This window comes from Neovison vison, chromosome 2 (assembly GCF_020171115.1).
Source record: "Neovison vison isolate M4711 chromosome 2, ASM_NN_V1, whole genome shotgun sequence".
In the NCBI taxonomy this organism is placed as follows: Eukaryota; Metazoa; Chordata; class Mammalia; order Carnivora; family Mustelidae; genus Neogale; species Neogale vison.
This window is the reverse complement of record NC_058092.1, coordinates 38,643,661-38,657,379: the sequence shown is the minus strand read 5'-3', so window position 1 is coordinate 38,657,379 and position 13,719 is coordinate 38,643,661. Positions and strand designations below refer to the sequence as shown.

The window sequence follows — 13,719 nt, the reverse complement described above, 5'->3', positions numbered from 1 at the left end:
CAAACCAGCCCCTGAGCTCCCAGAACACCACGTCCCTTTCTCATTCTGAGAAGTAATTGCAATGCAGTTCGTGACCAAAATGAAAAGTCCATTTTTAACCATAGCCTCATAATTACCCATCCAGACGAAGAAAACCAAAGTCTCTGTGGTCCAATCCCTAGGTCCCCAAGGCAGAAACAGGATTCTGAGAAAAATTATGGGACCAGTGTGTGTGTGTCTACCAGGAGAGAGGGGAACAAAACTAAAGACCTCTTCTGATGCCCAGTTGAGCAGGACCCAGTTTAGTTGACTTTCTGGTAACAGGTGAGCAGCAGGTCTTTACGGAGCATCGTCTGTTGGTCAGACACTGGGCTAGTGCCTGAGGGGAGAGATGTAATGATGCCATAGCCCCTGCCCTCAGGGGAACAGGGAGCTCACACAACCAGCAGAGAGGACAGAGGAGTAAATAGGCCAGGGAAATGCAGTGTCTGATGGGGAAGGTCAGGGGCACAAGGACAGGATCCAGTCAGCCTTGGCAGGTCTAGACAGACTTTACCGAAGAGGTGGCATGCTAGTTGAGAGCTGGATAACAAGGAGGAATTAGCCAGACAAAGCAGGTTGGGTACAGGATTATTGTTCCAAGAGGAGGGGATTGTGCAAAGGCCTAGGCAGGAGAGCACAACAAATCTGGGGAACTAGAAGTGGTTTATCATGCTATCTCTGTCTCAGAACCTGAGAGAACAGGAGCTAGAAGGCAGGAACTGGATCGTGGAGGTTGTCCAATAACAGCTCAAAGGTTACACTACTTCCTGTAGGAACCCTAATGAGTTTTAAGATGCACATTCTGGAAAGTTCACTCCAAGTGCAGCTGAAGTATGGACCAAGGGAAGAAGGCCCAAGATTTGAAGGAGGGAAGCGAGTTAAGAGGCTGTTATGGAGCATAACAAATAGCATGGAGGACATGGGGAGTTAGAGAAGAGAAGGGAGTTGGGGGAAATTGGAAGGGGAGGTGAACCATGAGAGACTATGGACTCTGAAAAACATTCTGAGGGGTTTGAAGTGGCAGAGGTGTGGGAGGTTGGGGTACCAGGTGGTGGGTATTATAGAGGGCACGGCTTGCATGGAGCACTGGGTGTGGTGAAAAAGTAATGAATGCTGTTATGCTGAAAATAAATAAAAAATAAATTTTTTAAAAAAAGAGGCTGTTGTAAAAGAGTAGGTGATGTATGGTGAGAAGCCCCAAGATTCAGCGTGAGGGGGCACAGAGCCAGAGCGGCACTCCGAAATCCTGGCTTTCAGCCACTGTGCTCCCCTCTGCCTGGTGTCTCCCTGCCCCCACGCCCATGTCCAGAGGGATTCTCTCTCTTTTTCTCAGTTTCTCCTCCCTGTTATGCTCCTGGAAGTTTATCTACACTCTTTTTATGCATGAGGTACCTAATTGATGACTAGCTTAAGTAGCACACCTAGGATAACACTGCTCAGCGATGATAGAATCAGGATTCACGCTTTGTCTCAATTTGAGTTGGACTCTTTCTACAAAATGCTTTCTGTAACTGCAGTGAGAGGGGCTCCAGATATGAAAAAAGAATACCTTCCTGGTTGGTTATAGCCGGGAAAAAGTGTCCCCGGTATTCAGAGGACTTTGTCTACACCACAAGGCTGCAGTTGCTGGGCTTTTCAAACTGCCTCCTTGTAACAAAATAACCAAGTGATATTCTACTGATTATCTTGCTGATTGAGACCACCTTCCCTGAAAAAGGGACCAGAAAACAAAACCACAGTTTTAAGAGCGAACGTATCTGTTATGACAAGAAATATATGTGATTTACATTCTCATACTTCAGAACAAAGACTCAGCCTGGGACAAAAAATATAATGTTGCATGAAATTAAAAATTACTTCATTTATTAGATATAAATAAGATCTCATTTAACTAAACACAACAAGAAAGATTACCAGAAAGTACATCAAAATGCTAACTGGGTTTCTCTTTCAGTGGTGGGATTTCATTAATTTTTACTTTCTCAGTTTTCTGGAAATTTGGAAAATTATAAAAAATAAGCATGTGTTGTTTTCATAATTACAAAATTTTTAAAGATGGATTCTTGAACTTGAGACAACAGTCGTTTTCATTGAGAAAAATTTAACCCATGAAATATCCAAAATTCCTAGGTAAGCTTTCTAATGGACCCACCTTTCAGTATTTCCCCACCTTGGGGCAGTTATCTGGAACCAGAGGTGCAGTGACATTGCATTAACAAGACAGCTTCCACTGGATGCATGGGGGAATAAGGATAACTCCTGGAGCGAGTGTGCAGGCCAACAGCTCCTTGAGCATGCACTCCAGATACTCTGCCATCCCTGGCGGGCACTAAATTCGGAAATTGTTCCTGTTGACCTTGGAACCCCCAACACCCATGGTCTTTATCCAGTCATGACTCAGCATTTACACATGGTGATTAAGCACAGAAATGGGTTTCTTCTGAAAGTCTGTAAGGAAACACTTTTACCAAGGAAAGCTGAATTCAGGGCTCATACACAGCTAAGAATCTATAGATCAACTCCTAAGAGACCTGGGTCTGGCTTAGTCACACTGCTCCAGGAGTCCCTAGAATACCATACAGGCGCAATAGGACACATTTCTGTCTGTGGAGGCCTGGAATTTCTTCACCTGAGAAGGAATCTTCTCCCCTCACACCCCTCAAATCATACACACACACACACACACACACACACAGGCACACACTACTGCTACCACACATGTGATAGCCTTGCCTTCCTGAGACAGTCAACTAGTGGTTCAGCTGGTCAACTCTGAACCAGCAGACCCTGTCAACCTACCAAAACTGCTGCCCAGTTATCCAACCTCATCTCCTCTAGCTAACATTGCATGTTCTACCATCCAAGTGGTTAGATCCTATATCTTCTCCAGATGAAAGACCCTTATCGCTCTCAGTTGGTAACCAATTATAATTTGATAATTCTTTATGTCCAGCATGGCCCCCTCCATGTATAACAGATTATACATTACATACACACATCATGCACCTTAATTTTTAAAATGCCATACAGTTTTCATTGACAATCCCAAGTGATGATACTAGGCAGGCTGTTTCATAATGAAAAATTTATCTTTCATTCTATTCTTTTTATTTTTGAAGAACTTTGAGAGAATTATTTGGACATTCCAGTTTCTTAGGTAAAACTCGTTGCATGGTGATTCTTGAAGGTACCCTGCAAGAATTTTTCTTTTTCTTTTTTCATTCTTATTTACACATACAACAGGCAGATTTTGCAGTCCTATCTTAAGAGCCACAGGTTAAACATAGCCTACACTTATCTGCTTAGACCACTAGGTGGTGCACACATATGTGTGTGAACCATAGGTTAAATGGGCTTGTCACCAGGTTAGATTTAATTCAGCACCACAGGAGCGGTACAGACAGTAGGAGCTGCTGGAGTCCAGTAGAGACAGTGATTCTATGTGTGGGCTAAGAGAAGGAAGGGATCCCACAGGAGGTAGATAGCCAGTGCTGGCTGTGGAGATGATAGGAACAAAATCGTAAAGGTAAGAAAGCCTAAAGACGTGGCAGAGGGAAAGTCCTATAGAGGAAGTGGCATGGTTGCTTTCAATGCTGATGAATTCCTATTTAAGAGTAGCAGAGGGAATGACAGAATAGTTGAATCATTTGAACCAGATGACATCAAACATTCTTTCCAGACCTTTGTGCTGGAACTGGAGATAGAGGGATGAAATGACAGCCTTATCCTCAAGTAAGGACCTCACGAGGGAAACAGAAGAAACAGACAGTTGAAACAATGTGATACAAAAGGTTGGCTTTACAAGATGCATTAGAAGAACAAGTGTGGACTGTTCTGTTCAAAGGACAGATGGAGGTTAGGTTTGAAAGTTGACATGCAGAGAAAATGTCATGGATGTCTGGAGCAGTGAGGGGAGACCTCCAAGAAGACAGAAGGTCATGAAAAATTAGGCAGAGAGAATAGCATAAGCAAAGTCATTGGGGGTGGGGTGGTAAAAGGATAATGTGGAGTCTAGAAATGCTTCATTGAATTTAGCAAATGCTTACAGAGGGCTGTTATATACCATGGACTGAATAATACATCTTCTAGGCCCTTATGATACTCTCCAACTAGTGAGGAAGACACACATCCACTGGAAATTGCAATGTCAAAGGAGAGCTGAAAATTTGGCCCCTTCTACATTCTGACTGTCCTTTGAGCCCCCAGTGTTCTGTCTACAGGGATTCACAGGAACACTTCACACCAGAAGAGGGAGCCCGTAAGCACAATACCTGGTTGCATTTGACTCCCTTTCTCTGAAGGTATTTCTCTCGCCAGCGTTTTACAGGTGCAAAGTTTGAGGCCAGAGATATGCAGTAAGTTTTCCAAACTCCACAGAGAAGCCAAGAAAAAAGCCCACGTCTGTCTGCCTCCTGTCAGGTTTTCTTCTCTTTTTTCTCCACTGGAGCCTGGACACAGAGTCACCATTTAGAGATAGCTCTTAATTAGGAAATAGACTCTTCTCAGATAAATAAACTTCTTTCACCAACCACAGTCATCACAAAGTCAAGCTTATGGGAAAACAGAGGGACACATTGTATTCTTTCCTCATGCATGAGAGAAGTGCTGAGCCACACAGGTTGGCCTTGGCAAAGGCAGCTTGAGCCAATTGTGCTACTGGCCTGGTTCTGTGTTTGGGAAGGAAAACGGTCTGGCTCCAGCAGTCCTTCTAGCCCATGTGTGTGGGTGTGTGTTTCTTTTCAAAGCAAGGATGTGTGTTTACAGTGTAGGTCAGTGACATCTTGGAGTTGCATTGTTTGCTTGAAAATGTCAACTGGAATGAGTTAGAAGCTGGCAGGAAAACAGTGATGTTGATTGAGAAGTCCATGAGGTAACAGAGATCTGCTTTTAGGTTCATGAGAAGTCAGTGAAGTAAGAGGTAGAGATATCTTAAAGAGTTTTTGATAGGGACAGATCAAAGTTAAATAGAGGAGGAAGGAGACAATGAGGGCAAGAAGATTTGAGACCAGGTCTTATGAAGAAGGGACATAGGAACTGGGCATCTTTAGCCTGGAGAGAAGACACAGATCTGCAGATGTCCCAACCCTTGTGATGGGCTGAGGCAGCTAGAAACAGTGACGATGTCATAAGGAAGCCACATTTAATCCTGCATAAAGGACAGCTAACAAACTATCAAGAAGTAGTGAGTTCTCCACCAAGAAAAGGGGAGAAACAAGCAGTTCATACAACTGGTGGGGCCATTGTAGAGGGGATCCTGTTCTCATAGCAGATCAAACTCAATGACTTTTGAGCTCCCAAGTATTCACGATTCTTTTTTTCTTTAAGATTTATTTATTCAAAAGAGAGGAAGAGTGTGCACAAGTGCAGGGAGGCGCGGAGGGAGAAAGAGAGAATCTTAAACAGACTCCCGCTGAGCATGAAGCCCAATGAGTGGCTCCATCCCGGGACCCTGAGATCATGACCTGAGCTGAAATCAAGAGTCAGCCCCTTAAGTGCCTGAGTCACCCAGGCACCCCCAAGTATCCACAATTCTATGGAAAAGGAAAAAATAGCTCATATAGACCAAAGGCCACATGGACTATAGTAATAACAACAGCATCAATACTGTGTCTTTTTATTGAGCACCTATAAATCTTCAGGCATCATCATAATTATTTAGGTGTATTGTATTTTGGGCTTTTAAGCCAGCATCAGAACTGACTGGATTCTAATACTGGCCCTGCCATTTAATGAAGATGTTCTCTTGAGCAGATAATTTTCCTCTCTGAACCTCATGCAATACCGACCCTGCAGGACTGCCAAAAGTATGAAAAGAAATAACACATCAAAGCACCTGGTACTGTGCCTGGTCTATATTTCTTGCTCAAAAAATGTTACTGCCTTCCCATTTCTGCTTAAGCAAAATTTCAGGAAGCTGTTCTCCATTCTTAGAGAGAGGCAAGATAGTGCAGGAAATACAGATAAGGTGAAATATGGCAAAGGATCCATTAAAAGAAATATCAGACAATCAGAAGCTCCTACAATATGTAGCCTAGAGCAGTGGTTCTCAAAGTGGAGTTTGTTGAACCTCTTTTTGAGGGAAAAAAAAAAAAGATTTCCAGAGTCATTTATAGAAATTCAAGTGTAGAAAAGAGAGAGAACTCATCTGGGGCTTAAGAAATCCTAACTTAAGTCTGTAGGAGAGTTGCTCACTGCCCCACCCCCAGCCTCTATATACACTTCTCCATCCTCAGGTTCCCATGACATCCAAGTCAGGACACAGGCTCCCTGAAGGTAGGCTCTGATGTGGGGCAAGCCTGCTGAGATACTGATCTCCTCAGTCCTTGGGTTAGCCAAGGGCAGTTGCCTCCAAATCCAAGCAGCTTAATCCATATGGCCCAATGTACCAGACAGATATTTGCTGTGATTGTTATATGGTACAAAGAGATGAGGATTCAATTAGACAAAAAATAAAATGGTTTGATCATCAATAATTAAAATTGTCATAGTGTTGCTGAGCAAATTTAAAAAATAAACCAGCCCGGGAATATCTTGGTTAGAAGAGAATATATGGAGAGTGACGGTGACATAAGGACCCAAAGCGAAGGATTGCCAGGATACAAGACACTGAACCAGTATGGCCAGTGTGAACAAAGATTATCTGGTACAGAAGAATGAGCCAATGGCCTTTCCCTAAGTATAGTATAGTTTTGCCTGGAAGACCTCTAAAGCCTCTCACTCTGACCATCCAAGGATAAACAGAAAGGCCATCCATTCCCTTTGTCTCTAGGGTTCAATGCCTCTGTGCAGAGCTGTGAGTGAGCACCCCATTCTCCACCTTATACCCTGCTCTATGTGTCTGAGCATCCCTTTTGCATGTCTATCCTGAGCTGCTAAGCACAGTTTGGCTCTGACTCAATTCCGTGATCTCACAGTATGTTTTCTTTTGCAGCAACAGCGGCAGCTTGACCTCCTGACAATAACCAGCCCCGGTGAGTAGATGCAGCCATTTTGCTTTGGCTTTTCCCTTATTTCCTAGAGCGATGCCTGGTGGCCTAAACAAACGCAATTCCTACCCTCCTCCTTTGACTCCCTGGATGAACAGCAGAATTCTTGGTGCCATGAGTAATGCTTCTCCCTCCATCCTCTGCCCCTTGGGCAGTTGTTTTTTGTTCTTTGTTTTTGTTTTTGTTTTTTCCCTCCTCCCTCCCAGCTTTGTGCTGCCTCCGCTTGACTCTGAAGACGACAGAGTCTCTGATGTTGTTCCATATTCCAGGGCCAAGTTCTCCCCAGATCATTCGATAGACTCGAGTGTCAAGGAATTGTCCTGGTCTTATGAGAAAGAAGTTTTGAAATCATGGGAACAGGGAAACTGCCTGGCAGGGGGCATGGAATGGAGGAAGGATGGCTCATAAGGAGGGACTTGTCTGAGAAAGTGATTAGGTTTGGTCTTCCATGCTCAGGATTAGAATAACTCTTGTCTCTCCCTTTAGGGGAAAGTCAAGTTCCCCAACAAAGCTGTGGCCATGAGATTAAAAGGTCCTTTCTTCCCCCTAAGCAGGGCATCTGCCTAAAGAGTGGTTGAGTAGTTTAATCCTGCCTAAGAGATATTTTATTTTGGTTTGGGAACTTGAGGCAAAACTGACCAACAAGAGGTTGTTCTCTTTTGGGATCCAAGAGGATGATGATGCCAGCAGGGTTAGTGAGCATTCAAGAATGGGTGTGGTGGGTCATCTTCATCTGTTCAAAATATTTAACAGTCCTGGTGACCCCCTGCTGAGCGAAGCATTAACACTTTGGCTACTGGACTCTGGGGAGATGGGATCGTGGGGGAGGGGCAAGTGTGGCAGAGTGGTCGCATGGCAGGGTTGGGGGCTCTAGGAGTGGCTAATTACTGATAAATATAGAGGCCATTTCGATATGCTGACAACCAGTATGGCTGTACCCTGTTATCTCTGTCTTTTACCGAGCTCGCCATGCTATATCTGGGTGCCAGGTGGCTCACTTACAAAGAGATTGAAGAGTTGCCCTGTGCAGGCACTATGTTAGCACAAACACTAGTTTTTCTGGTCTCAGTCACTGAGGTGTAAGATAGTGACTACAAATGTGAGTTGGCTCTCCCCAGTTGAGGTGATCCTACTATACTTCTACCTTGTGGAGATTTTTGAACTTGGGACTTTAGAAGAACAGAAATGAAGTAGTTTGAAAAATGTTTCATCTGTTCTATGAGCTATGTTTAATATATATATGATAAACATATGTAGAAATTCCAAATTTCATGGGCTAACATAACTAGAGTGTTCCACTCCTGTGACCTACCAATCCCTCCCCACTAAGGTGTTAGTGAAGGATTATCTTTGCCCTGTCTCGTTTGATTTCTGTTCTTTGTAGTTGTGTACTATTCTACTCCACACATGGTAACCCAAATTGCCTGCTTCCACATTTCAGTCTAATGGTCACATGGTCATACCCTGGTATGACGCTGATGTTTGAATTGAAGGGGGTTCTCGATATGTCTTCAGATCCCATTTACTGCAGTTCTTTTGTACTAGCTCTTTCTGTTCCTAATTGCTGCTGCATAAATTCAAGCAGAAAAATTGTGATTCTAAGTGTACTCCTTTTGAAGAGCTGTGGAACTGCAAAATGCTAAGCGCTGCCAGAGTTTGGAATGGTTTATAATTTTGCCTACTTTTGGATGGAAAAAAAAAATACCTCCTGGGTCAAAGCTTCCCAAAAGGTGTGTTGTGAGTGGTGCACTGTTGTACTTCAAGTAGGCTACCTTTGTGTGATATCATGAGATACACATTTGTGAGATATTAATCCATTTCCTCTCAGGGATACAGGTAGGACCTGGACAGCTGGAGCTCCCAGAATGGTAGCCTCACTCCAGTTGCCAGACAAATATTCACTTGTGCCATGTATTACTGTGGGCTGTGTATTACCATTTGTACCATCTATGCTGGAGAGTCTTCTATTTAAAAAAATTTATAAATCTAATTGAGACTTTTCTACACTCCTACCTGATTGCAACTTTCTCCCTTCACCCTATAAGTAACCACTATAATAAATTCAATGTTTTTTCCATATCTATATATACCCTCCCCAAAAATAGGTGTAACTGGTATTCTTTTACAAATTCCTTTAAATAATGTCACACTGTAAATGACATTCCATGACTTTCCCCCTAATCATTATTATGGTGTAGAGTTTAATTCAGGTAGATTCATGTACCTCTGGTTTATTCATTTTAACTGCTATATAGTATTTCACATATGATTATATCACTATATCTCCACCTTATTCATCATAATTTAGGCTATTTCCAGTTTTTTTATAGATTTTATAATTACAAACAATGCTACTAGGAGGATTTTGTGCCTGTCTTCTTGTGTATAAGAGCATATAGTTAGAGGAATTATTGATTATGTGCGTCTTCAAATTTACTATGTAATGCCAATTATTTTCTAAGGTAGTTGAACAAATATATACTCCCAGCAGCAAAGTATAAGAGTTTCTACTTCCTTGAATCCCCAGTACTTGGAATTGTCAATCTTACAAAGTTTTACCTGTCATCATGATAAATGTGAAATGATATCCCATTGCTTTTATAATAATTTCCCTGATTGCTGATGGGGTTGATTATCTTTTCATATGCTTATTGACCACTTTGGTTTCTTCTTTGGTGAATTGACTTTTCATATACTTTTTCCATTTTCAATTGGGTTATCATTTCCTTTTATTGACTTACAGTTCTTTATTAGTCTGAATATCAATACTTTGTCACTTATATGCATTGCAAATATCTTCTTCCAGACTGCGGCTTATGTGGGTGGTTTTTTATTTTTTGTTTTTTGTTTTTTGTTTTTAAGTTAATAATGTACTTCTACATGGAAGATTTTAAAAATTTTATTGGGGTTAAATTAATCAATCTCTTGCTTTATGAGCTTTGCTTTTGTGACTTTTTAAAGAAATCTTTCCCTACCTGGATATCATATTCTTCCGTACTTATTTATAAGAATTGTCAAATTATGTGTCATATTTGGGTCTTTATCTCATTTAGTACTGATCTTTGTGTATAATGTGACTTAGGGATTTAATTTTTTTGTTTACATATGGATAACCCCTTGTCTCAGCACACTACAACAACTAGTACCTCCTTTTTCCCACTTATCGGCAATTACGTGTCTGTAGTATAGCAATTTTTCTATACACAGAATCTGTTTCTGAACTTTCTGTATTATTCCATTGGTCTACCACACTTATTCTGCATTAACTCCATACTGTCTTATTTATAATAAATCTTAATTTTTTAAAAACATTTTATTTTTTTATTTGACAAAAAGAGACACAGCAAGAGAGGGAACTCATGCAGGGGGAATGGGAGAGGGAGAATCTATCTTCCCTCCGAGAAGGGAACCCCATGTGGGGCTGGATCCCAGGACCCTGGGATCATGACCTGAGCCAAAGGCAGATGCTTAATAACTGAGCCACACAGGCAACCAATAAATCTTAATTTTAATATTATCTTTATAATTATAGGGAGATATCCTTCTACATTTCCTTTTTGTGGTAATCTTTTGGAAACAGTATCATCTGTTTATTTTTTAAAATAAAATCTAAAAATCCATGTATTGTAACAGGTGAATTTATTCTATATATATTTATAATTACTGGTATACTTGAATAAATACCTACCACCATATTTGTGCTTTCTATCATTCACTTTCTTTTTTTTTTTCTCTTGTGCCTTTTTTTAGTATTAAATTTTATATATTACCTGCCTTCCCCCAACTCATCTACAGATTTGGATGCTTTTGATTTTATTTCTAATCTAAATGGGTTACCCTTTGGATATACATTTCATGATGTATTTTCTTACAAAATCTACAGCCTTTGACACAATTAGCCTTCATAAAAAGTAGAGTAAAAGATGGACTTGTTGAGGCACCTGGCTGGTTCAGTCAGTAGAACATGTGACTCTAAATGTTGGGGTCATGAGTTCAAGCCCCACGTTGTGGGTAGAGATTACTCAAATAAATAAACTCTTTTAAAAAAGAGAGAGATAGACTAGTTGTTGTATGGTGCTGAGAAAATGGGTTATCTATATATAAACATGTTTTAACCACCTATTGAACCCTGCCCTGTCACCACCTAATTATTATTATTTAGACTTCTAAGTTAAACTTAAAAGTGAAAAACAATGAATTAGTAGTAGCACTGAGCTAATCACTTTTCCCACACAATTCATGATGTTTTGTGTTCTCCTGCTTATTATATCCCAAGATTTCCTGTGTTACCTTAAAGTGAATCCTTTAATAACTATTTTAGTGAAAGTCCATGGCAATCCTCTTAATCTATGTATGTCCTTATTCTGACTTTCTCTAGATTAATAGTTTGGCTAGGTATAAATTTTAGTTTAAGAAAGACTTTCCTTTGTACTTCGAAGATTTTTAAAATTGTTTTCTGACATACATAGTTGTTGATGAGAAGTCTCCCATTATTTGTTTTTTAAAGATTTATTTATTTATTTATTTATTTATTTGACAGACAGAGATCACAAGTAGGCAGAGAGGCAGATAGAGAGAGAGAGAGAGAGGAGGAAGCAGGCTCCCCCCGAGCAGAGAGCCCGGTGCTGGGCTCCATCCCAGGACCCTGGGATCATGACCTGAACAGAAAGCAGAGGCTTTAAACCCACTGAGCCACCCAGGTGCACCCTATTATTTCTTTTTGATAACATATATTTTTGATAGGTTTTGAGATTGTTTTTTTAATCTTAACGTTCTGTTTTTTTTTTTTTTTTTCCCACTCTGACATATGTAGGTATGAATTTGTTTCTATTTACCCTGCTTGGTACTCTGAATATATTTCTACCTGAGAACCTATGTCTTTCTTTAATTCTGTGAAATTGTTGGCAAATTTTCTCTTCAAATATTGCTTTCCCTTATTCTTTGGACTCTCTTCTTCAAGAACTTATATTACATGACTGTTGGATTCTCTGAGGCCTTCCATGGATGTTAACTGATTTCTCATAATTTTTTGTAATTTTTGTCTTAGTGTACTGATTCTGAGGTCCCTACAAGTAACTTGCATTTATACATTCACTTTTCAACCATGTCTAGTCTAGACTTTTTTCCCTGTCTTTTTCAATATTTCAATGACTATATATTTTTAATTTCCAAGATTTCTAATTTTGTTCATATCCACCTGTTCTTGTTTTATTTCTGCCTATTCTGTTTCATAATTTCTTATTCTGTTTTAATGCCTTCATTTGTTTCTCTGAACATCCTCAATATGCTTATTTTAAAACCTCTGACTGTTCTATAAAATAAGTCTCATCTGGAGAGAATTCAAGTTATAATTTTTAATTTTGTTTAGTATCATTTTTAGCATTTAATTTCTTCATGCATTTTGAAATTTTAATTTGTAAGATCACTTTGAAGAGGAAGCTTTCTGGTTTTCTCTTTCTTCATTCCCAATACTTACCCCCCCCAAAAAAAAAATCCCTGCTGTGCTCACATCTCCCTGTATGATAGTTTTTGTTCTAACTCAACCCACATCTTCAGTATTGGACCTGGTAAATAATGGGGATACATTGAACCCAGTGACAAAATGTTAGCAGAATAGCTTGGCATTGCTTCTGTTTTCTATGTCTATATTCCTCACCTCTCTAGGCCTACAATGCATCAGAGCTATCTGCCAGAAAGTTGTGCAGCAGCCACTTTTTCTGCCCAGGCTCCTTTCAAGACATGAAAGCCCCACCCTAGGACTCTGAGCAGAAGATCTTGTTTCTGATCCTCTTGTTCCAGAGTACTTTTAGTCTCTGTTATCTCATAGGAAGCAAACTTCAGCTGCTATTTCCTGCTTCTGTGTTCAGATCTCATCAAGCAAGTAGCCTTGGGAAAACTTACCTTTCACATTTCTGTACATTTCAACTTTGTGGCGATATCCCTCTCAGAGCAGAGCCCAAATATATATTTTCATTTCTTTGTTCATATGTTATCCGCTATTACTATTGGATGGGAATGAACAGACTTATTGAAACATGAATTTATTTAGCCATTTGACCCAAAATCCATCTGTAGTTTCTTCTTTACTTTTTAGAAAGTTTATTCTATAATCTCTTCAGTAAAAGGGAGACAGTATGAAGAAACATTTTTCTCCTATCCAAGTAAAACCCCTAACTATCAGACTGAGAAGAGAGATTGTTATTTTTGCACATGTATATACAAGTATATACATAAATTTAAAGAACAAAACTCAGGGGCACCTGGGTGGCTCAGTGGGTTGGGCCGCTGCCTTCGGCTCAGGTCATGATCTCAGGGTCCTGGGATCGAGTCCCGCATCGGGCTTTCTGCTCGGCGGGGAGCCTGCTTCCTCCTCTCTCTCTCTCTCTCTGCCTGCCTCTCTGCCTACTTGTAATCTCTCTCTGTCAAATAAATAAATAAAATATTTTAAAAAAATACAAAACTCAGATGATACCATGTAAACTGTTTCATTTGAATGTAGTGTGAACATTTCTCAATGTTATTAAATATTCTCTAAGAGGAGATACTTCATATAGTTGAAAAATATCCTGCTGTAACTCTACTGTCATATATAAAATTGTACCCAATTATTTAATTATAAATAACACTTCAGTTAACATTCTTATATAAAGACCTTTGTATGCATGTCTAATTATTTCCTTAGGAAAAGTATCTAGAATGTGTGGCACCTAGA

The 13,719-nt window shown here is 40.2% G+C and overlaps 1 protein-coding gene across 3 annotated transcripts in view; it reads left to right on the top strand.

The window, feature by feature from the left end:
- Positions 1-13,719, top strand: part of LOC122899951 (BEN domain-containing protein 5) — a 1,721,330-nt gene that overhangs the window by 1,395,380 nt on the left and 312,231 nt on the right. For all 3 annotated transcript variants that reach the window (XM_044238193.1, XM_044238194.1, XM_044238192.1), the window contains exon 6: positions 6,953-6,992. In XM_044238193.1, coding sequence (XP_044094128.1) covers positions 6,953-6,992 — 40 coding nt within the window. The remainder of the gene's footprint in view (positions 1-6,952; positions 6,993-13,719) is intronic.